Raw genomic sequence first — 24,060 nt, 5'->3', positions numbered from 1 at the left:
AGTAGTAACCATTCAAGTCCCCAAAACTAATATTAACCTTCTGCTAGATCAATGAAAAAAGAACAAAGATGGCAACGACATTCCTCCCTTGTCGCAGGGTAGAAAGAGAGACAGGGGCTTTTCGTGGTATAATCACATATTTTAATATATGTATATATATATATTTATTTCTTGTTATATAATATTTTTTGGTATTTATATTCTCATATATATTCATTCTCTCTTTCTCTGTTTTGTTTTGCTCCTTGTTTCGAATGAATGAATTTGTTTCTCTGCTTGCTTCCTTCGCACGACGACAAACTACTCGCTTTGTTTACTTCTTCTTTTTTTTCTTCTTCCCCATGTGTGTGTGCATGCATATGTGTGTGTGCACTTTGTTTAGTTTGTTCTGTGTTTTTTTTTTGTTTAGCAAAACGCATTTCCTTTTGTATCCTCGTATGCCACGACACATTGGTTTCTTTTTGCTACTTTTACAACTTGTTTTGTTTTTGCTTCCATGCGTCACACACATACATACTCACGCTCATGCACGCACACACACACACGGGCATCCTTTTTCTCAGCCCACCTGATGGTGGTGCTGCCGCGTATCGGTATGATAGGGGTTTGTTTTTGTGGGTGTGTGTATGTGTGGATTTCTCTCTTTTTTTCTCTCCTTTTTGTTTCGCTTCACTATACCATTTCTCCATAAAAGTGGGGTTATCTTTGTCAGGCTTTTCCCAGTTTTGTATCATTTTTCTTCCATTTTGTTTCCTCTTTTCTTCTTCTTTATTTTCATAATGTTCCACCTTCTTTTTTTACTGCGCACGGGACTTTTCCCTTGGCGCGGGCTCTTTACTTTCCCGCGCGATGGGACACCAAAAACAAAAGTGGGAGGGTAGGGGAGGGACGACAAACGCTACTTATTACACACATCGCGCGCCATTTTGATCCTTCTACTTCCGGTCGGTCGGCTTTCGATTGAGCCGCCATCTTCAAAGAGGTTTTCTATGTGGTTTGTGGCTTTCCTTTCCTTGACGACAAAATAACAGCGACATTGCACACACACACACGCACACTCACACAATACAAAGAGACACTCGATCGTGGGCTTACAACACACACACACTCTCTCTCTCTCTCTCTCTCTCTCTCTCTCTCTCACCCTCACACGCATGCACAACAGAGTTCTTCATGTTTGGTTTTTGTTTCCCTTTGTGCTGAACCTCAATTTGCCGGTAGTACATCACGTTACCCGTTTAAAGGGTTTCCCGCTTTGTTCGACGTCTCGATAAAAAGTTAACCTAAAAGTCATCCTGTTATCACACAAGGATTTAAATTAAGTTAGGAGCGTTCCATCAACACAATCAACGTGACACACCTTCCATCGCCGTAATCCTTAATGGTCCAGTGTCTTGGGAGCGTATCATTTTCCCCGGGGAAGGTAGTTCCACAACTAATTAGTTAATTTTATCACTTTCATGGCCAAATTTTCGCGATCACACCCAAAACAATTCATCCTTACGCTACACACACACACATGCCATACACACACACTCGTTCACACTTATAAGAGCGGATTTAGAGGTGTAATTATAGAGGAGAAGGAACAACTACTAACGAAAAGCCCGCTGTTGCTGCTGCTGAAAGGGACAGCGGATGGACACAAAGCGGGTGGTTTTTGTCTGTTTGTTCTTCTTGCTTTAGGTACACGGTGGGACATTTTGGTTTGCTTTTAACTTCGCATCTTCATTACCACGCATTACACAGAACGGGCTGGACGCTGGACACGGATATGCTTCAACCGCAACCGCTGGACCAAGCTGATCGTCGAAGAAGATCAGACAAGGGGGGGCAAAGGATTATGCGATCGAACGTCTGCACACAATCAAGGGAGCCGTGGCTTCTAAACAAATGAGCCTCGCAAACGCCATTTTTTGTTTTTGCACCACCACCAAAAAAAAAAAGGATCAAACATTTGGTTTTTCTCTACTGATGTCTAACAAACCCCCTGAGGTTTGGTTTTTGTTTTGCCTTCTCCCTAAATGTACGTGTGCTTGTTTAATTTTGTGTCGCTTTGTTTGCTTTAAAACCGATTACATTATCCTCCTGATCGCGTCCCTACTGCGTGTGTATTAGTATATCGCGATCGCGTGCTCTCTCTCGCTCTCGCTCTCGCCTTGCTTCTTGATTCATTTTTATAAATTTTCTTAATTTATGTTCTCACTTTTACTTTTGTTCTTATATGTATTTGTATATATCTATATGTATATATATATATATGTTCTGCAATATATATGCTCTCCCATCTCTGTACCGTTTCTGCCCGACGCCAAATATACACAAACCATTGTGCCATTTTGTGTGCTCTGCCTCTGCGCTGCTCACTTCCCCCTCTTGCTGGTACTTGGTGGTTTTTGTTCTGCTTTCCTCTCTGTATTCCATTAGTTTCATCCACTTTTTTCTCATTTTTTTTGTGTGCATGTGTGTCCTATAAGCGCCGCCCTACCGTCTTTCAAGCTTTCAAGTGTTTGTTTGAAGCAGCGGCGCATTACTTACTTTGCTCTCTCTTCTTCTCTTCTTCCCACACTTTTGTGTTTATTGTTTCTGCTCTTGTTTTGTTTGTGTGCGTGTGTATGTTTTTTCTTCTTTTCTTATTTTTCTTTTTGGTATATGTTCAAGTACACAAAGGTCGCCTTGTTTCGAGGTGTTGTATGTTTTTTGTTTTGTTCTGCTACCGGCTGAGGATGCTTCGTCTGTTTTCTTTACCGATTTGGACTTCATTATCGGTCACTGTAGTCGGGAGAAGTACGATGTACTTGTTACGGTTAATGGTGGAGTGTTTTAATCTTCCTAGCATGCAACTAATGTACACGAGCTGCGCTACTTCCTTTGCGCCAATTAAATGTCAGTTAACGCATGTACACAGCTGCTGCTGCGAATGAGGCGGTCTTGCGTACGAAAATGTTTGGGCCATGGAAGAGAAAACAGGTATCGGATGGAGTAAAACAACCCTCACGGGGAATAAAGATTCCAGAATCACCACGTCCTTACAAAAGCACCATACAAGGAGCGACAGGATGAGGTGCGAGTTGAGAATTTTGATGTTTAAAGGAAATGAGATTGAATTGTTAGAAAAAACAAATCTTTCAAAAACAATTACAAACAATTGATAATTCTGTTCTCCGACGAAAAGTGGCTCAACTCTGGCCTTGTCTGATTGCCAAGCATATTACGGGATTTTGAAGGACCAAATGCTTCCCTAGGCGAACGATAACACGCAGAAAACATGAAGTTTGAGCCCGACTGTGTGTCATCTCCTAGCAATCTGAACCCTACAATTCTCATACGGCCGTGTGTTGAAGTTCAAAACTTGAAAAACTTCACACCCAGGTGTGAAGCTCCTGAAGTTTATTATAACACGCACAATGGGCCGGTCGGGTCGATGTCGGAGGACTTTGAGACAGCAAGTGAAAAAAAATCTGAAGATTCCCTAAAATGGTAATAATATTGCTTTATCATGTTGGCTAGTGGGTAAGTAATCGCTTCTCGTTGCTGCCACTTCTTGACGCATTCCGTTCATTTGCAGCGCAAGAAATCAAAAACCAAACATGCCTTTGCGCTCTGTCGCTTGTCGCTGCGTGTCAATCCCTCACGAACGTGCCAAAACATGAAGGCATTTGCCTCCATGCCAATGCACATTCCGCCGTCAATATGATTCCTCTTTCCTGACTCCAAAAAAAAGTAACAACCCAATAACCGCAAGTGTCTGACAGTGAGACAGAGTACGCAAACGCGCTCCTTTCTGGTTTTGTGCAGCATTTTTCAGTAAAGACATCCTCCTTGCTCGTTTGCGTAAAGGCCTTTCAGTTGCGGCAAGGATCTCTCGCACTCTTCGTCTTGCTACAGCAACGCGCTTGTCTCGCTTTTTTTGCTGTTTGGTTTGTTGTGTGGTTTTGCTTCTGCCTCTTGAATTTTTCTCCTATGTTTTGTTAATATTATCAGACGGATTTTTGTATTTTGCTTTACTCGACCCCTTTTGCTTTTCTCGAGAGCAATTTTATATATGGCTCTTTCCTAATCGTCATGTGTTACAGTATTTTTCCCCCGTTTTTTTTTTGTTGCAAAACTATCCATTCCGAGAGCGCCACCGTGAGACGAAAGATCGTTCCCGTGTCACGGTGGCAGTTCAGAATGGCGCTTGAAAGGGAAGGAAAAATGGTACAAAAAAGATAATGGCCACCGTCACCGACATCCGTGGAGTCTGTCTACTTGCCGGCCTGACCAAACGCACCCGTATATGAAAGCTCAAAGCCTCTGTACTGTGTTTTTGTGTTTCTTTTCCCTTTCTGTTCGCAAAACTGCAGTGAGCGCTAATACGATTACGATTGTAGCGTTCTGCCTTTCTTCGCGCCCCTGCGGACCGTTTTCCAACTTCCAACCCTGGTACTACGACTACTACTGTACTACTGTAAGCGACACAATCACAATGAAAGTTCACGACAAAACGACGAAACACGTTAACCGATGAGTAGTAACAACTAAACACAACATTACAACATTGCCTGTACTATTGTGCCTGGGGGGGGATTCAGGTTGCTGCCACGTGGCTTTGTACGGACGATAGGATTCACTTTCCTTTGTTGGTTGTTTGTTAAGAGCCCCAGCTTTTTTAGCTGTTCAACAGTAACCGTGGAAAGGGCCTACCATTCGTTCAAAGCCATCAAACAAGCAAAAGGAATCCGCCATCGAGATAGTTTCCGCGTTACACCTAAGGCGGTTCCATTCTGCTCTCATCGGGGGAAGTTTTAAAAACAGCAAAGGAGATATGCCACGTTTGGAAGGAAAATGTATCTCCGGTTTTTGTTTTAAATAAATAAACCTTTTACCACCTTTTTTTTGTGCTTTTTCACTACCATCTCAAACATAAATATTTTTTTTCTTTATAAAACAGCCAGTTCATGCTCTCGAGCTTTCGCTCGCTCTCTCTCTCTCTCTCTCTCTCGCTCTCGCACGCAACAGATCAATTTGTGTACCTTTGGTTTTTGATCATCTCATAAATTGTCTCTGTGTTTTTCTTTTTTTGTTTTCTATGCTTTTCTACTGTTAAACATTCTTCACTAGTCAACATCCATCCATACACACCGTTACACGACGAGTACTGTATAAATAAGTTGTGCTATTTAAACGAGAAAACAAGAAAGAACAAACATAGGTAAACCGAATACTGTAGGTTTGTTTTTTTACAGCAAACATTTGCAAACCTGATGCACAGCTATAACACATATAGTATACCACATTCTCCTAGTTACCTAACAATTAGCTATCCTATGGCAAGGGGCTCCTCCTACATCTACTGGCCAGACCAGCCTGTCACCCGCACACAATCCCGCACACTTGCCCAAACGAGACGGTAAAAACGAAATGGACCGAATGTTAAATGAATTCGGCGCGGCTGCCTGTGTCTCACTGTAGCTAACCGAACCCATTTGGTTGCCTTCCCTTACCACTCACACGCACTGACTTTCTTTGGTAGAATTGTTACATTCGCTAGTTTTATACCACGATATTAAGAATAAAACACATTTTTGAAATGTTGCGCTGGGTAAGCAACAACCGAATTTCAGTAACAGTAACAGGATTTAACACAACAAAACGATTAAATAAGGATGCTGCCTAACGTCGTTCCAGCTCTGCGGGACGAGATTGCATTTAAAAAAGAAAAAGAACAAGCTAATGACTAGCATTCAAATAGCACTGTATGTGTTATTACGCGCGGCTAACGGACAATAAATGCAAAATCGGTTTCCCAAAAGTGTTAGTGAAACGTAACCCACCTCGCACCATCGAACCTATCGAAGAAGAAGTACGTAATTTGTTCAACAATTTTTGTGGTTTTTTTTCGTGTAGCTAAAGCATGCTTAACAAATATATATAACTTCACAACATAAGCAACCTAACGAAGGCTGAAAACACTCAAATTTCGTTCCTATTCCCGATAAAGCTAGCCGCCGTTTTCGAAGAGAGTGTTTGCTAGCCGCTTAATACTATTGCCGAATACCAACGAAATGTGTACTCAAACCGAACTAGAGAACGAATAAATTTAGCTAGATTATTGGAAATTAGTACAGCTAACAATGGCCGTAGGCGCATTACTGATAAGCGTGAGTGGTTTAATGAGATTGCATTACACCGTTCGTGGCACCAGGGTACGCCCTCGTGCAACATAACTCAAACACGGGATTGTGTATAAGCATGATTATCGTAAGAAGTATAGAATTAACAAGAAACGTTAACGGTTGGTTTTTAAGCGTTAATTAAACAACAACAAAAAAATCACTAACTCACGGGGTGGGCCAAGGGAAAGTAAAACCAGCCGCCACCAAACGTTGACTCCGGACACTTGCGGCCCCATCCATTGGATGCCATACCGTTCACTAAACATACGTCAACCTATCAACCACGCACGGGGAGCTGTTAATAATACTAATTTAAAACACCTATTCGAATGATACCGTACGCCGTCCGGCTAGACCCAAACCGACCGCTGATACTGTCGCGTTTCCATCCCTGCACTACAAACAATCTTATCGTTCTAAATCTTCAATCCCACCGAACACGACACGATGGGCGATAGTTACCGGATTGGGGCGATTGGAAGAACCCCTGCTTTGTTACACCTTTGCTTTGCTCTGTGTCTGTGCCCGTAAATCTCCACACTCTAGCACTTTTCCTCTTCCTGGACGTATTTCCCTGCGCTTCTTCTACACTGTTTGCTAACAGAATAAAAACCTAGAAACTGCGTGAAAGGTGAAAAGGAAAATTAAAATTGTTTAACTACGAGTAAGGAAGATGCTAACGCTACCACGACACAGACTATATCCAATTGAATTCAAATCAACCATTTTCCTGTTACGTGCACCATTCGCACGCACACAATAGCAACAGCTTAAACAGAGCCGTTTTGTGTGTGTGTGTGTATGTTGTTGTGTCCCGGTGGCAAACATCAACGTGCGTGGCTCTCTCTCTCTCTCTGTCTCGCTATCTCCGCCAATACTCTTTACCTTGACATTTACCCACCGGAATTGGTTCGACAAACCGAAACGAGGCGGCAACTTAGCAAACAATCTTCCTTTCCGGTCCAAACTCCGGATTCGTAAACGAAAAGCCCGAAAACTCGTCCTGATTGATGCATCGTATGATATCGTTCGGCACCGGCGTTAGCACGGGATCCTCCTTCGTGAACTCGGTGTCGAAGTTTAGTGCATCGCGAGCACTTCGCTGTAAGTAGGAAGGGGAAGAAGCATTAGTAGGGACGAACGTACGGCACACCCGGTAGCGGTCGGTACCACTCGTGGCCGGAATGGTGGTCGAACTTTGCGCTGCTCCAGCGCCTCCCAGTCCATATCTTTGAAGAATGGATGACTTCGGATTTGATTTTCGCCATCGGTGCAGCCTAACCGCTTTGCCGCATTTTTGGTCATAAATCCTGAAATCGAATGAGATGGTAAGTTAAAACAGCCAGCCAGCCTCGTATGGCGTGTTTCTACGAGTATACCTTTCAGAATCGAAACGGCTTCTCGGGAAAGCCAAACAGGGTACAGTACGTCGTCGCGCAGGATTGCCTCGAACAGATCGTCCTCATTGTCCGCCTCGAACGGTGGCTGACCGGCCATCATTTCGTACATCAGCACACCCAGCGCCCACCAGTCGACCGACGGTCCATAATCGAGCTCCTGCAGAATCTCGGGTGCAATGTAGTCGGGCGTGCCGCAAAACGTGGACGTTAGGTTGTCGCCAGTGATGCCCTCCTGAAATGGTTGAAATTGAATCGAAAAAAAACCGTTAGCACTCGGAATGGATCAATTCCCACCCCCCCCCCCCGCTGTGTTTCACCCACCTTGCACATGCCAAAGTCGGCCAGCTTGCAGTGACCTTCCGCGTCGAGCAGTATATTGTCCAGCTTCAGATCACGGTAGATGACACCGTTCCGGTGGAGAAACTGCAACGCGAGCGTGACCTCGGCCGCGTAGAACGCTGCCCGCGGCTCGTCAAACTTGCGGGCACGCTGTATCTGGAACATCAGATCGCCACCGTTCACGTACTCCATCACGAAGAACAGCCGGTCGGGCGTCTGGAAGCACGAGTGCAGCGCCGTCAGGAACGGATGCTTGGCGGCCAGCGCCAGTATGCGTTTCTCCGTCATCGTGCAATCCACATCGTCGTCCTGCAGGATCACGTCCTTCTTCAGCACCTTGATCGCGTACACCTCGTCCGTGCCCTTCTTCTCCGCCAGCATCACCTTGCCGAACGAACCCTTGCCCAGCACCTTGATGAAGTTGAAATCGTTCAGGCACACCTTGCCCGGCATCGGTCGCGCATTCCCATCGTCGTCGGTGCCCAAATTCACCAGCATGCCCATTGTCGGACCGCCCGACTTTGATGTTTGACCCGCACCGCCACGTCCACCGTGTGCTCCCGCTCCCAGATTGTGAGCACCGAGTTCACTTTCCGCGCCGCTCTTGGTGGAAAGCGTGTCCAGCGAGCTTGTGTCGTCCGAACGCTCCGACATCGATAGGTTATCACTAGGCGTTTGGTTGGAGTACTGTGTAGGAAAGGGGTAATGCGTAAGATTATTAGCACTGTACAGAGTTATCTGTGTTCGAAATGGCCTGTACGCTACCTTAGATCTACGGGGTGGTGTTTTATCCATGGTGATGCCCATCTCGTTCAGCAGCTCCGCCAGCTGCTTGGTGTTGATGCCGCAGTTGTTCGCCACGTTGCCCTCGCAGCGCCGGTGGATATTCATGCTGCACACCTCACACTTTAGCCCCTGCCTGATAATACCGTACAGCAGCGACCCGCAGTGATCACAGAACGTCAGCCGTTTGAACGAGTGCACTGAAAACCTATGTGGCATATTTACATTGAACCGTTGGGCTGCTTCCGTTGGTGTCGGTTTGGTTTGCTGCAAGACCAATCATCGGACAGGAAAGGCAATATTAGCATCGGTGCTGGTTTGGCAATCGCACACCCAGCATACTCACCTCATCCTTTTTCTTTGGACATTTGGTTACGACCGAACTATGGCACCGCTTGTGGACGACGCACGTGCACACTGTAACGAGAAGGAAGCGAACGTGCGAAACAGACGGAAACAGATCGCCACAGGCGCTCGATCAGTAATTGCATTTGCGGGCGGGATTCAACGTTCAACCAAAGACCACCATTTTATTTTCGCTGATTGCACAGCACCGCAGCAGAGAAAGAGAGACCGTTGGACACCAAGGCAACAACAAGGACGGTGTGCGAACGAAACGATACTTATAAGATGAGTGGTAAAATCAAAACAATAACAAAGCTCGATCAAGTGCGAAATGTCAGTGGTCGATGACAGATGAGTCAATCGGTAGTGAAGAAACAGAGGAAAATTGGATTGGCAAGACCCAGCAGCGTGCGTGAACGTTAATGAACTTAAGAGAGAAACAACAACATACAGAGAACGAAAAACCGGGTGGAAAATTCATCACGGCATGCGGTAGGAAAACAGGTTAAAGGTCGAGAGAACATTATCGTAAGAGAAACATCAACAGAACCCAGTGGCAAACCAACACCCTCCCAGAAGATACGTGTTAGAGGTGAATGATTCAAGAAAAGGAAAACAAGTTAGTAGTGAAAATATTTCTCCACCCCACTTAAAGCTGTGTTAAATCAGGGGTGTCTGATGTGTGCTAACAGAGTGGTGAAGTAAGGTGTAAAGTAAAAGCGACGAAAAATAGGTTTCGTTAGACAGCAAGTTACAGAATCCAAATCATAGACGCCGGAAGAAATAAAGAGCTTGAGCGCGTTGCGAGAGTGTAAGTAGAAACGTAATATAGAACTAAACACGCACAGTCACACAACCATCACAACCATCTCTCTTTCTTGTCTGTTTCTTCCCCGCTTAAGCAACCCGGACGGGAAGCCGTGCTGGCCGAGGCTAGATGGATGCATCTTCTTACCTTGACACTGATAGCCCTGTTTGCCTAATCCCCTGTAAGAGTTTCGAAAAAGAGAGAAGAAAATGTGTGCGACACGAAACGTTACAACTTGGATCAGGAACGGGATATTGTCACTTAAAACGGTGTGTTGCTCATACCGCAACAGGCAGAGTCACGGATGTGATTATAAAACAAACAAAAAATCCTGCGATGTGTTAGACAAGGTGAGATTAGAATTCACTTTTTTGCTGGTTAAAACAACCCTTGCCCAACCGTAACCGATGATCGTTGTTAGTGAAGATAACACAATGGTTTTGTTAGCTGCTCGGTAAACAGAATTCGCTATCATGATCCTCACCAAATATTATGTGTTAAGACAATTTTTTACTGAGCAATCTATTGTTCTGTAAACGAATAAGTCATGAAAAGTGAACAGGAGAAGGAACATAATCATTCCACCACGTTTTACAACACCAGTAAACTAAGAGCGAACGAAAGATGAAACCGAAACCAAAATTCAAGACACCATTTTCCGCAAAAACAAACCGCAAAACCATGTTCGATACGTTACCATATGAATTCGCGACAGTGGGAACAGAATGTCGGTTGACGCAGGAATGTGGCCATAAACTTGTGACCATTAACCTAGAAATAGATGCAAAACGAAACGAACGATCAGTTCCCAGGTCGATTGGACTGGGGGAGGAAAGTAATCGGTGAAACAGATGAAAGGAAGCGGAGTATCGATGTGATTTGGCAAATAATAAAAGCAGCTCGATCGCATACGATCGCGAAACGATTCTAATAAAGAAAATCGAAGAAAATTGCTGAATTATTTCTTCCCTTTTCCAGTTTTCCTGCACCGAATGCACAATAATCGGAAGAGATTTAAAGATTGTTATTGGAAGCAACACAAATCATTCAGAGCTTTTCAGATGGATGATGCATGCTTATTTTAGATGACCCAATTGCTGGCGCAAAACAAGCAGCACAGAACACATCACCGCCAGGCAGGTAAATGAGAATTCCTTTTCGATTACACACAAACAACGCGTCGTTGGCTGCTTTCAATCATAAATGGATCCAAAAGCGAGTAGGAAAAGTACGAGTTACCACCTACTACTCATCAGATCAGATGTTGTCTCCATCATCATCATCATCATTGTGGAGCTACAGTTTACAGGTAGCTTGGTAGTGTTCGAATAAATCTTTCTCTCCCATACATCCGACAGAACTTTTCTTCTGTTTTCCGTTGCATATCGTCATTTAAAAATAGTACCAATCCGCGTGAGTCGTATGCACTCCGGAGCAATTCCAGAAATATCTCCAACATTACCATTGAAATCCTGGGAGATAACTAACATTTAAAAAAAAAATGTTACGAATATTTTAAAACATTCTTTTCGCCTTCCTTACGAAATGGAGACGCATGGTGTTTCATGCTACCAGTGATGGAGGCGCCTAGTCTTTCGTTTGCTTGCCGAATGATTTTAAAACAATTCAATAATGATAATTCTACTTTAGAAATGCTTCGCAAACCGTAACAGATTTCACAAACACAATAAAACGCTTACCAGGTTTCTGTAAAACTCTTGCTGACTGCACACCTTTGCACCTAGCTTCAGTGAAAATCGATTCCAAAAATGGGCTACACCTGGCCTCAATCACAGCGCAACAGCGCAACCAATGCACAGTGCTCACTACTCTGAATGCAACTAAAAACAATAGCCTATCCTACGCCGTCACATCCTCCTACCGTCTGTTTTTGTAGCGCATTAATCAATTCAATTCGAGCAGAGCGGAGTAGCGTCCGTTTGTCAACCAGAGGAGGGATGTTGATGACTAGTCGCTCAAACAGGCACACATCATCATCATCATCAGCGCTTCCATCATTGAAGCGCGCAAACGGTGGTGGCGTGCAATGTTCGTTTTCAATTTGCGAAGAAACATATACCCTCGGTCAGCGTACGAGCCAATGGGGCACAACAAACGCTTCGATGTAGGGAGTGTGTTTGATTACAATTTTTTTTTCTTCGCATTTGCAGTTGTTTATGTTGGTGCTTTGTTGCAACTAGCAACAAAAAAAAAAACGAAGCATTACGCTCAACACGATCCATCCGTTCGACGTCATCCGTATACAACGGGTGGGCAAATTCAAAGGGCATTGCCCAATCGGTGATAGGGAAAAGATGAAGATGAAGGTGGTAGGAATGGTACTGCTGCCACTGTTGCTTGTGCGGCTCGGCTCAACTGACCTGATGAACACGCCTTCTCATAGCACCGCGGCGGCGATTTAAAAATGGCTGATCCTTGACGACTGCCCGGCGGCACGAGTTCTGCGAGGCTACATTGTTGGCGTCCTGTGTCCATCGGAGATCGATCTTCACGTGCAGTCGGCCCTGTGGTTCGAGATCGACCTGTTTCGCGGTGTAGAAAAGGAGAGAGAAAAAGTGTGTTAATGAACAAGTCACCCAGAGCATGGTTGACACTGCACTGCACTCACCCAAAAGTCCTGCTGCTCCGACTCGTTGCGGGTGACCAGATCCTCGAACGGTATTGTCGTGTTGGCCACGAACACGTCCGTGATGGGACCCTCGTGGAAGATTGTCATCCCGAGCACGTTCGCGTTCTCCACCTCGTGTATGAAGCTCTCGTTCCACACCGGATCGAAGGTCCGTGGCTTCATGGTGGACCGATCTGTAGGGCAGAAAAACGGAACGGAATAATTAGCTTTCTAGTGATCATATAAGCGAAAACCCCGTCACTTTAACGAGGCATGATGGAAAACGGTGAATAATTGTGAAACCATTTATAAATCAGCGAAGGAAAGACACACACATATTTCATCATGCCAATTGAGCCGAAAGTGTCCCCACAATTTAATTACACTCGAAATAGATCACCAACTACTACCACACCACAGTGTCAACGAGAGCTTCCACTTTGTCGTTGCGCGAATTCAATCCAGCGCAAACCAGCCCTTTGCCCAAGTCAAATCACGTGCCATTCACGCAGCGTCAAGTGGATGAAGTCACGACGTGATCCACATAGCACGGCCGTCACCGGGGAACGAACATCAAAGTGCTGCAGAGTGCAATTTTCCACGAAATCATCCGTCACTTCTTCTCGTCAAACGCGATCGAGGGTGCTGATGCTGCTGAGGGAAGAAGTGTAGGATCATGGTCATAGTTGACGTGACTCCGAATGCCGAGCGGGATGTGAATGATATTCGTCTAATTATGCGCGCGCTTCGGCAAGATGATTCACTTCAAATTGATGTGCAGAGAGCTAGTTTTGGTGTAGTTTTATCGTAGGTGGATGGCCACATTTTCCAGGCATCGGAAGCAATTACCGAAGAAGGAATAACTCTGAGCTGTATCCACTGACTTATAAAGAAATGTGAGGATCTTAAATTGAGAAATCCCACAATGTTCTTTAACTATCGATATAATTGATAGAAGTCTAATGACTTCTTTACCGATTTAAGAGATTTTTACAGGGGCAGACTACATAAGAAACTCCTATGTCCCCCAAGAATTCTTCCTCGGATCGATTGTAATGAAATGTAATCCAATGCAACGATCATCATGACACAAATATGACTCATTTATTGCGGAGGATGATGTCCACCGTCTACTACACACGAGCATCAAGCATCAAATATTTTTGCCTGACCCGATGCACATCAGACTATCGCCTGGTCCGATTTTCTTTCCCTTTTCTCGGACATTATTTCGCAAACACCGCGAAGTGACACGTTGCGGAACGAAACGGAAACTTCCATCCATTTCTTTCGCCCTTCCACAGATTGCGCCATTTTTTCTCCATTTCATTGACCTACTTTACAATAAATCGGCTTTAATTGAGTTCATCCTCACGGCGGCCGGCGGACTGGCGGAATGGGTTGTGTTTTTAAAAAATGCATGTACGCGGTTCGTCCCGATCCCGCTCGTCGTGTGGCGATGGTGATGCCGATCCGATGGTGACAAAATATTGTTGTGGAATTTCTCATGGCAAAGTTTAGTGGGACTTCAAGGCCACAAGGTGCTATCAAACAAGCTGACTCGCCGTGCGCTTCTTGAAGGGAACCGCTACATATTTCGTCTGGTTTTAATGTGTCCAGATAGTAATAACACACCACACCAAGCGCTTTTATCACTCGCCGTGAGATTTGTGTCTTGCTAAAGATTTGCTTTGCGCTCTTCTTAGTGGTGTTTTTTAATGACAATTGCTGCAACACAGCATTATCATGTGCCTGGTCGGGGGACATCGTTGATAAGATAATGAGATGCGATCTGGCCGGATTGTACAGCAGCGTGTGCAAGATAATAGAAGCGCTCGTTTTGGAAGAGAATTAAGATCATTTCTTGTGGGGAGAGCTATGAACAGATTGTCGGGAACTAGACGAACTTGACAAAAATAATTTGATGTTTATGTTAAACAATGATCAGCTCATGATCAATCCGTATGCAGGTACAACTATCCAGCTACGCGTCGAAACTAAATCGAACCAAGCCAGTAATGGCAGACCAAGACCTCTTGAGGTTCATATACCACAATAATCAGTTTTAAGTGAATTTAATTGACCCACTAGGCAACAAGGATTAAATTTAATAAATGTTCAGATGAATTCTATGGTTCATAAAACCAAACGCAAATGACTAGACACGGCGCATATCATAACAGGTACCCGTTTCGAACACAGGAACCTGGGGACTAAGAGGAAATCACCAGGAAACTCAGAAATGGTCACCAGGAAACTCAGAAAAAGTAGTAAGAAAAATTGTAGGTACGAGTAAAATGAAGACAAACCAGTAATGATCGGCCAAGATCTCTTCGCCAAGACACGAAACCCAGAAATGAAAAACCAAAAAAAATCTGAATGCTGTGGATCTAACAAAAATGCCTTGTTATCTACTCCTTTTAGCTTTGGAATGCTCCCTAATGTAGTAAGAAGGGAAGATCATTGTTTTAAGTCTTAACCTAGACAACAAATGAATCATGCACTTTACTCAACCCTTGTACCGGGGTAGAAGAGATATCAATAAAAGGTAGCCTCAACCTCAACAATACACGTCATACCTTGTTTGATGTAAGGGCTTGGGGGTTGTAACGGTACCTATAATTTAACGGTTTCGTTGAATCATAGTTCTAAGCGTGAAGCTGCTCTGCAACGATCGTGGAAACGAGCCGGTGGTGGCTTGCAATCGATCATTGGCAAATCCATTAGCGCCGGTTGTAAGCTGCTCGCTCGCGTTCACACGATTGCACTTTGCCGATAAATGATTATGCAGTGCATACAAACGCGTGGAGCGAGGAATCCGCCCGGAAGGTCAATCTTTGTTTAGCTGCTGTGGTGTAGTTGTTTTGTAGTGTGAAACTGTTCCAAATTAATGGCGTGTTTGAGCATATTGGAGCCATTTCGAGGTAAACATGATTTGTATAAGCAAGCAAGTGCATTACCTTTAGCCGATCTAAATAGTTTTATAGTTTGTCTTGCATCAGTATCGTTTAAAAGGCATCTCTTGACAGTAAAACCCCTACGATACGCGTCCCATAATAAACCGATGTCTTGCACTATTAACTTCATCAAATCTGTGCGCTATAAAACGATTGCCGATCGTTCTGGAACGATCCATCCTGCCGCAAAAACCACGCACTCGGGTCTGCCTATCGGAAAAACTATTTTCATCAACCTTCCCACTTTGATAGTGACCTTGGGGAAAAACGCTCCCCCGCTTCAGTGCCTGCGAGTGAGCTTCTTGCTTGCGAAACTCTAAAATCTATTTCCCCAGAGACGATTGGCTCACCCGCCACTCACGACACCGAAACAGGGGTGGCCCAGCGAGGGTGGTACGGTGTGCGAGGAGGAAAGAAAAACTTAAAACCCGCGCGCGTATATGCATTTCCGCCGAATGAAAACGAGCCGTCTGCCTGAACCTGGTGTTGTGTGGTGGTGGTTCTACGTTGCACGAGACACTCGCAAACGGTAGACAACGTTTAGCGGATTTGGGGAGTATATGTATCGACGATGGGTGGGGGCAGGGAGGAGGAAGGACGCAAGCGGAAGAAAACAAGGGCATGAGAAGACACACAGAACGCAACACATCATCACCACGGGTCGGACGGAAGCTATGGGAGGAAAAACTGGCTTAAACGAAGACACCGAAACAACAACCGAAAACGGTAGGCGCGCGCGTGTTTATGCGATTGAGAGAGACAAGACTACTCGAAGGAAAAAAGGCGAGCACACACACACACACGCTCGTTTTAGCACACATACACCAAGTGGCATTTGGTAGGGAAAAAGCCACCGTGCAAAGGAATGCCAAAGGCAATGAGATATTGGTGAAATTGCTTACATCTTCAAGACGATGAGAGAGAAAAGTGATCGAGAGCGAGAGAGCGAGAAAATCGGTGGAAAATCAGCGGACAGGATCCAAGCAACTACTGTGATCAAAAAAAAAAAAAAGCTGCAAGGATGTTTATGAATTGACAATTCACTGTTAAGACTATAATTTATGATTAAAGTTCCATACCTCACATTACTTTGATGGAACAGGAAAGAAGAAAGCTGTTTTCATTGAAATTTTCTTTACCTTGCACATACATTTTCTCCCTAGACATTTGCTCTCGTTTTTACTCGCGCTCGCTCGCACTCTGTCGTGTGAGAAGCGAATGTTTTTCAGACACAGTGGTACGTGGAAAATCCAGCAATGAATGGAGAATCTGGTCTGATTGGTGTTTGCTGTCCACATGTCATTCCAATTTCCAATTTTTTAATGCAACTAGCTGCTTTCGATAAACCTTTTCCATCGTTCTAATTCATCGTTCAAATGAGTTCGAATTTTCCTGCCCGAAATATAAGGCGTCTCATTCGACGGTTTCGTCACGAAATTCCTCTGTCTTCGGTGACAACAGACGCTTGACCAAAGAGCGCACACGGCACACAAACACATACGCACAAAAGAACGAAACGAAGCATGAACTTTGTCTGTCCCCCGGTTCTTGCGCTAGCTAGGTTTTTCCTACCTACCGTCGGAAAAACCCTGACTTGTCGGAACAGAGCAAGAACGTTCGCTCTCTCCCGCAACGCGCTCGGCCTATTCTCTTGTCTCTTGCAGAGAAGAAGACACACACTCTCAAACACACACAACATCCAAACACCCAAATAAGATTGCCATTATGAGTAGCACAGCAGAAGAAGGAAAAGTGGTTGCTTTACCCCACATTTTCCGAGCTGCATGTGTGTGAAGTTTTTTTTTGCCTTTGCATGCTTCCACCGTGTCCTCTCGCTCGGGCGGCGGTGGCGCTCCGATGAGACGAAGGAGACAGCCATTTTCAATTCCAATAACGCGCGCGCGAGTTGGCGGATCTCTCGAAATGTCAAACTGTCCCCGCGGCTGCTGATCATCCCTACCCTAGCTCCCTCGGTCCCACGACACAGGACACGAGTTGTTGCGTGTTGTGTTCCATTTCTCTTTTTTTCCTTTCCGTTGTTGCTTCGCTTCAAGGAGAATCGGGTTGTTTTCTGGGGTTTTTTTTTGTTACCATTTGGATCACGCTTGTTGTTGAGAGATGAAATTGACATGATCGTGTGGTAGAAATGTATATAAATACGGATGAATTCTATTGTCCGCAACACAATGAAAACTCGATCTTTTCGTGTTAGACCTGTAGTAGCTGCGACCCGATCCTAAATAGTCTAACAGTAGTGCTACAAGGATCTTTAATGTGTACTGTGTGATTTATTAGAATCACCTTGTGTCCCCTGTCCTTGATGAGGACGTTAGAAATGTTAGAGCAATACCGAACGTTTGGATTAAATTTTCATGTGTTGTGAACTACACGCGAATATATTAAGCCCACAGAATACAAGTAATAGTCCTTTGCAGTATAGACCATGTGCCATCTTACAAAAGCGATTTGAAGACGCTGAATCGATGACATTGCTCATATAGAATTCATGGAAAACGCCGATTGAGCTTTCTTAAATGCTAGTAGCCTTTTGCCAAGCAATTTGAAAATTATTTGAACCGAGGACTCTCTGAAAATTGATCGAGAATCCAATAGTCTCCGGATATTATTGTATCCTCAGACGAACATATTCTATTCTGTTAGAAGGTACCGTCATGATCTGGCTGGCCTAAGGTTCATTTCATATAAGAATATCCAAAAATGACTTGATTCTTGAGTTGCTTCAACGTACTAGGCCCAAAAAACTAGATAAGATATTTGACTTTAACAGAGAGATGGCGAATGTCATAAGTAGCGATGGGCATTTTTTTGAGCAAAACCAGTCATAAATCAGATATTTCAGACATCTGTATAGCAAATGGTTCTTGAACTTTATTCCCAATACTAAAAGATTAGGAGAAGCCCCGGTACCAAAACCCGTTGGCGTAAAGGTAACGGTTACTTATACTAACTTGAAGTAAGAGGTATCAAATCCCATCCAGACCCAGTATAGTGCCACAAGAGTGTACATCGTCCATTTAGACACTTACCTATGAACTTCTCGTCGACGTCTATCGACACGTACGGATCGATGAGCTGATCACCGAGCCGGCCAAATGTCATCGTGTGCCGTGTCTGAAAGTCGGTCGGCCGCAGTCCGATCGCCTCGCATACTTTCAATCGCAGCGTACCCGTAAACATGATGATGTTGTGTGTTGTTGTTGTTGGTTGCGCGTCCCCTTTCCTGCTTCCCTGCTACTGCTGCTCGCACTCACTCACAAACAACACGGCCAGTCTCACTTACTCTGGCTCGTGTGCTACCACTTTATGACGTTACCTGGACCTCCCCCACTCACTATGCACTACAGAACACACAGAGCCACGTGCTTGTAATAACGATCCTGATTGAAGAAATGTGGGAGCTGTGCGTATAGGACGTGCTTGGTGAAGCCCTCCACGTCAGTTTGCAGCCCCGTTAGTGAGTGATGCAGGATAATGGCCGCCGGGAAGGACCTCACCTCAGGAGGAGGAGGGTGTGTGTGTGTGTGTTTCGAGTTGAACTTCTTGGCGGGATGCAGTGGATGCCCCGATGGGAGCGATGGAGGTAAGATCAAGCTGATATTGCCGCACACACTACAACTTGGTTCACTGTCACAGCACTATCCAGCCCGCAACGAGGCACGCACACTCGCACACACGCACGCACACATACACACGCTCGCGACACTTGTGACAACGCTCCGAATAATGAGGCTGGAAGTAATTAGTAGTCACAATCCTATTGTACGGGCTGTACTAAAAAAAATAAATCGCTGCATCCTGTATGGAAAGACAAGATATTTACTATAAGAACACATCCATACACGAAACGGAGCCGCATAACGAGTTGATTGTAATTTTTTTTTTTGATTATAGTAACAGATACTCTATCGGTAAGGATACACTTTTCTCTGGCGATGCTTTGCACTTTCACAGCCAACAGCAGACCACTCAGGAGCACGGACACTCCGGCAGCAAATAAAGACACCCTCAAGAACGATGCTTTTCGTATGGTTGCATCGCTAATGAACACAGCAACGGCGACCACCGACCGACGACAAGTGCTGGCTGTGCACTCTCTGTCAGCCAGCCCATTTGCAAACTACTAAGATGGAGAAGAAAATCACTAGACACACGCGCGCACACACACACGCGCGCGCACGGAATTGTTTCCGTGGATCTGTTGTGTTGTTACTGTGCCAACAACAACGCCACTTCTACACTACACCGAAGTACACCCGCAAGTACCGTACAAATGACAGGCTCAACACACACGCTCGTCAGGTTCGTCTAATTAGTAGCAATGGAGATTGGTTGTTGTTGTTGCTGGGGCTGTTGTGTAGTAGTTGTACTCGTACGCCTTCTCGTGACAAGTGTCAAATTACCAGAAACCGTGCGTGGTTGTGTATGTGAGAGACTGCGAAAAGGTGTAGAAAAGCCGAACTGGTGGAAGCTTCAGTATCTGGTGAAGGATGATCAGGCATTATTCTAGGCGAGAAGCAAATTTATGGACAAGACATTTCCTCTCCAACAACAAAACAGCCATTGAAGTAGTGTGCTATAGCAACAGCTCGGCTACTACTATGATTGGGAACGGTGTGCACAAACGCACATTAGGTGAATTGGGTGAATGATACAAACGAACATCCCCCATCCCGAGGGGCAGCCATGATTAACAAACAATAGCGCTCGTTGTGCGCTGCTAGCTGGGACGGGTACTGATGTTTGGAGATGATCCCCCAAAGTAGACAAGCGAGTGCCTTTGTCGATAACCGTTTAACATACTAGTGAGCATACTTTCGTTCAAGAAAAGTTTGTTTCCAATAATGATAACCAACCAGGTTGGCAGTAGTTTTGCTGCTGCTGCTGCTGAAGTTGCCAGCTGACATTCCTGAATAGCTGCTGATAAGAGAGCGTGTTGCAGAGGGTTTGAAAAAAAAATCGCTGCCTCCCCCTTCACTGGACTGATGTGGAAAAACGATCTGACCGGAGACGAGAGAAAGAAAACGCATGTCCAGGAGCGGAAAAACCACCCTTAAAAATGAGGGTCTATTCTCGTTCCTAAGTAGTAGTAGGAGGCTGATATGGAGGGTTTTCTGTTGCCTTGCGCTCATTAGTAGACACGCACACCATTGCGCGATCTTTTCTCTCGTATACGCGCGCGCGCTCCGCACACGCACTCACACACACGGACTGTTGTTGGTCACCCCCAAACTCCTCCATGCTCCCCATTTTGAGTTGGAGCTCACCACAGGGAAAATGTGAGGAAGATTTCGAATAGGGAAAAGACGATATGCACTCTTCACCCATCACCATCACCAATATGTTGGAAAAAAGGGGGAAGCATTTCGAAAGCTCCACACCGTGTGTGTCTAGGATCCCTCTACACTCGGAAACACATACTCGAGCCATTGGCTCTTTTGTGTGCCAACTCACGCACACTATTACACGCGCCGCGCACAGCATTTTGATTTTCCCAATCGGTGTTGCTAGTGTTTTCCACCCGTGATCCGTCGAGGAAGTTTTCCACAAGGAACTACAAAAGCACACCATCTACACATACACTAGAGCACAGGATCAATCATGACGAGGACGATGAATTTGTGTGGATGGGATTTGAACCACCGTCCACAGTGTGGGCACTATTGGCTCTTTCCCGTCCCGAGGTGGTGTCTCCTTTCTTTCTAATCCTGCAGAACAATTCTCTCTCGTGCGCTCGCTGGTGTGTGGGGCCCCGTGTGATGTTTCTGTCACCTTGTAACTCTACTACACACGCACACTCACACACATGGACGAGCGCGCGCGCACACACTTCTGTTCCACCTTACAACAGAGCAAACACATGCGTAGGAACGTACGCGGGTTGCCTTGTTTCTGCGACACGCACGCACACAGCTGCAACGATTGATGAAAAGCTGCACGAAATTTTCCCGAGAAAAATTAGCACCACCAACCTCCGCCACCAGCACCACCACCACTTCTCAGCACCACGAACAATATCTGCCAGGGAATCGGGAAAAATCGACGGTGAAATTTTCACACACGAACTGAATGGATCCCTGGAAAATGTTCTGTTTCGCTTGTCTGGAAAAAAGCAGAACAGTTTTCTCCACAGCACACTATGATTGGAGCAAGCTTTGCGGGGTGTTAGTTTCGGTAGCACCAATCAGCCAGCAAAAAACGGGTGCTAAGGAGCGCTCATCAACCTCTGCTCGCTTGCTTGGATGACGCTCCACACCGTAGTCGTTTAGATTTCGAGGACCAATCACCAGAAGTAGGCTTCCTCGGACGGGGACACACGGGGCTCCCACTAGGCACACACCACATGAACGCACGACCCGTGTGAGCCGTGAGGGCAAAAGAAAAAAATCACGCACTATTGCTCCGTACCGTTTAGCTTGGCCAGGGAACGCGCAAAATCATGCCTTCCCTAGATACACTTGGCTGTCTGCTGCTGCTGCTGCTGCTGCACGAAAACGTCGACCATCATCACGATTTTTCGCGAGAGAGCACAATCCGCGATGTGCGCGCAACGAAGACTCGCGGTTGTTTCTCGTACGACCGTCCAGTTCGACTTCTCGAGCTGATATTCCTATACAAGCGTATTCGTCGTGTAACGGCAGGGTTCGGCACGCTAAACATATGCCGCAGATAAAAGGAAACATTTATTCGTAAGTTAAATAAGGTTCTAAGGAAAGAAAAGAAAACAAACTAAATCTTCTGTGTGAATAAATATTTTGTGCCTCGTGCATTTCTACCTAATACTATAATGATGAATGGAAAAGGATATTTCTTCAAGGACCTTCATCCTTCATCAGGACTTTCTTCCAAGAAACACTTAATACATGAATTGAGATATGCTATTCAATAACGCATTAGCCTTAAGATACTACCCGTAAAAAATAAAATTTTATCCATTTTGAGAAAAAGGGGGGGCCCTTTTTCATATCATATTAAATTTTATATTCAAAATAGCATCGGTTACCAACAGAGCTCGTCGGGTAAATGGCTACCTCGTCCAAGGGAACTCTTGGTCCACATAACCTCTTTAACCAAGGGACGTTTGTGTCCGTAAGGTCTCGTCGTCTAAGGGACCTTCTCATTCAAGAGGTCTTGTTGTCTTAAATAAGTTAGACTATCGAAAAAGGTTTAAAGTTTGTGAAGTATTGATATGTCCCTGGCGATTATGACTATAATACAACAATATTTTACAGTGGTTTGACGCAACAGGATCGCCACTATGAAATGTTGTAGGTGTTGCAGCGTTTTAAAGCATTTGCTAATGTTAAAAAAGCTGTTGGCTTTTCATGGAGCAAATAAGGATTTTTTAAATATTTGCATTTTTAAGTAACTTTTTGCTTATATTTGCGGCCTTGATTTATAGTTCTTGGCCACCTTACATGAAAAATTACCAGTAAGTTTACTATTAAAAACAATTAGAAATTCAGTGAAAAATGTACCTGCCGAACTAGGTGAGGAATGTTTGAACTTTTCAGCTCTGTCCTTACTGCCGTTGTATACTATCAATAGCAATAGTGTTTTATTAGTGTTACTCTCATCAACATCCCGTTTAAGTGTTATTTTATTCTTATTTGACTCAGTATTCTTATTCTTGGAAGTTCTCGGAATTTCTGGATTCCTGTGAATTGATTTTACTCATAACTGGATGGTTTGTTTTATGTTTATTTGAGATGTCTTCATTTAGTGTAACCCTCAGTTGAAAAGGTCAGACTGGATCATTCATGTATGTTTTACTTTAGTTATAGCTTAAGGTTCAACAAAGACAGTTACACTAATTTAGAATTAAGTAAAACACAATCAATCGCCGTAAAATGTTGCAGGTTTGATCAATTTTCGTAAACTGTTCCGCTGCAAATGACACGTGTAGTTCGTATTAACACGTGTTTTGGCATTGGTTTTATGAACTATTTTGATACAATAGTGATAGCAGTTTTCAACCATCAGATTGATAAGGAGGATTTTCGTTAATTTACCTTAACTTTGCACCTTAAACAGTGAACTAATCGTTTGCATTTGTAGATGGTAGGCAAGCACACACTTTGTGAAGATTATATTCCGTGTTAGAATTGCAAACCCCCATCAAAACTTCATGCAAGAACCATATCATTCTAAAAGCCTGCTTTCCATGCATGCTTTCGTTCTGTTCACTATCCACAATCGTTTTACAAAGCTGATGTGACTCAAGGGTTCAGAGCACAAGGAACAACAAATGGTCTTACTTCATATAAAACCACATCATGAATCTTATCAAATCTTCACTGAAACACCACCAAACTAACACTGTTTTTACTTTCGACCGCACTCCAACGTTTCATATTTCACTTTTCTACACACCGTACCGAGTTTGTAAACTATTTTACCGAGCAGATTTAGCAGCAAAAGACTCGACTTTCACTCGCTCTGCTGCTGCTGCTGCTGCCCGTGATGTATTTGTAAACAAGAGCGCATCATGCTATGCTTACCTTGCAACGCCAGCTGTCAAACAACCGGCCAAGGTTGATGCACACAGGAAAAGAAGGTGTGTGCTCGCATCGTGTGAAATGTGTTCGAACATTTTTAAAAACCCTACTTCGAAAACCGGTAC

The 24,060-nt window shown here is 44.6% G+C and overlaps 1 protein-coding gene across 11 annotated transcripts; it reads right to left on the bottom strand.

Annotated features, from left to right (window-relative positions):
* Positions 1-360: 360 nt before the first annotated feature.
* On the bottom strand, positions 361-23,900 carry LOC118505046 (protein kinase C). Of its 11 annotated transcripts, XM_036040307.1 has the most exons (12): positions 21,846-22,008; positions 18,467-19,235; positions 12,463-12,656; positions 12,215-12,376; positions 10,531-10,604; positions 9,981-10,012; positions 9,027-9,097; positions 8,663-8,947; positions 7,880-8,584; positions 7,538-7,790; positions 7,329-7,468; positions 2,625-7,260 (listed from the first exon to the last, which is right to left on the bottom strand). In XM_036040307.1, the coding sequence occupies exons 2-12, from the start codon at positions 18,615-18,617 to the stop codon at positions 7,096-7,098; spliced, it is 2,232 nt and encodes a 743-aa protein (XP_035896200.1). In that variant the 5' UTR covers positions 18,618-19,235; positions 21,846-22,008; the 3' UTR covers positions 2,625-7,095. The 11 variants fall into 11 exon arrangements, with proteins under 11 accessions (XP_035896198.1, XP_035896199.1, XP_035896200.1 ...); XM_036040304.1 differs by lacking the exon at positions 21,846-22,008 and adding an exon at positions 23,837-23,900 and having other exon boundaries at positions 5,851-7,260; positions 7,880-8,947; XM_036040301.1 differs by lacking the exon at positions 21,846-22,008 and adding an exon at positions 23,450-23,892 and having other exon boundaries at positions 5,851-7,260; positions 7,880-8,947.
* Positions 23,901-24,060: the final 160 nt, after the last annotated feature.

This window comes from Anopheles stephensi, chromosome 2, assembly GCF_013141755.1.
Source record: "Anopheles stephensi strain Indian chromosome 2, UCI_ANSTEP_V1.0, whole genome shotgun sequence".
Taxonomy (NCBI): Eukaryota; Metazoa; Arthropoda; class Insecta; order Diptera; family Culicidae; genus Anopheles; species Anopheles stephensi.
The sequence above is the reverse complement of the archived record's forward strand: the minus strand, read 5'-3'. Positions and strand labels throughout refer to the sequence as shown.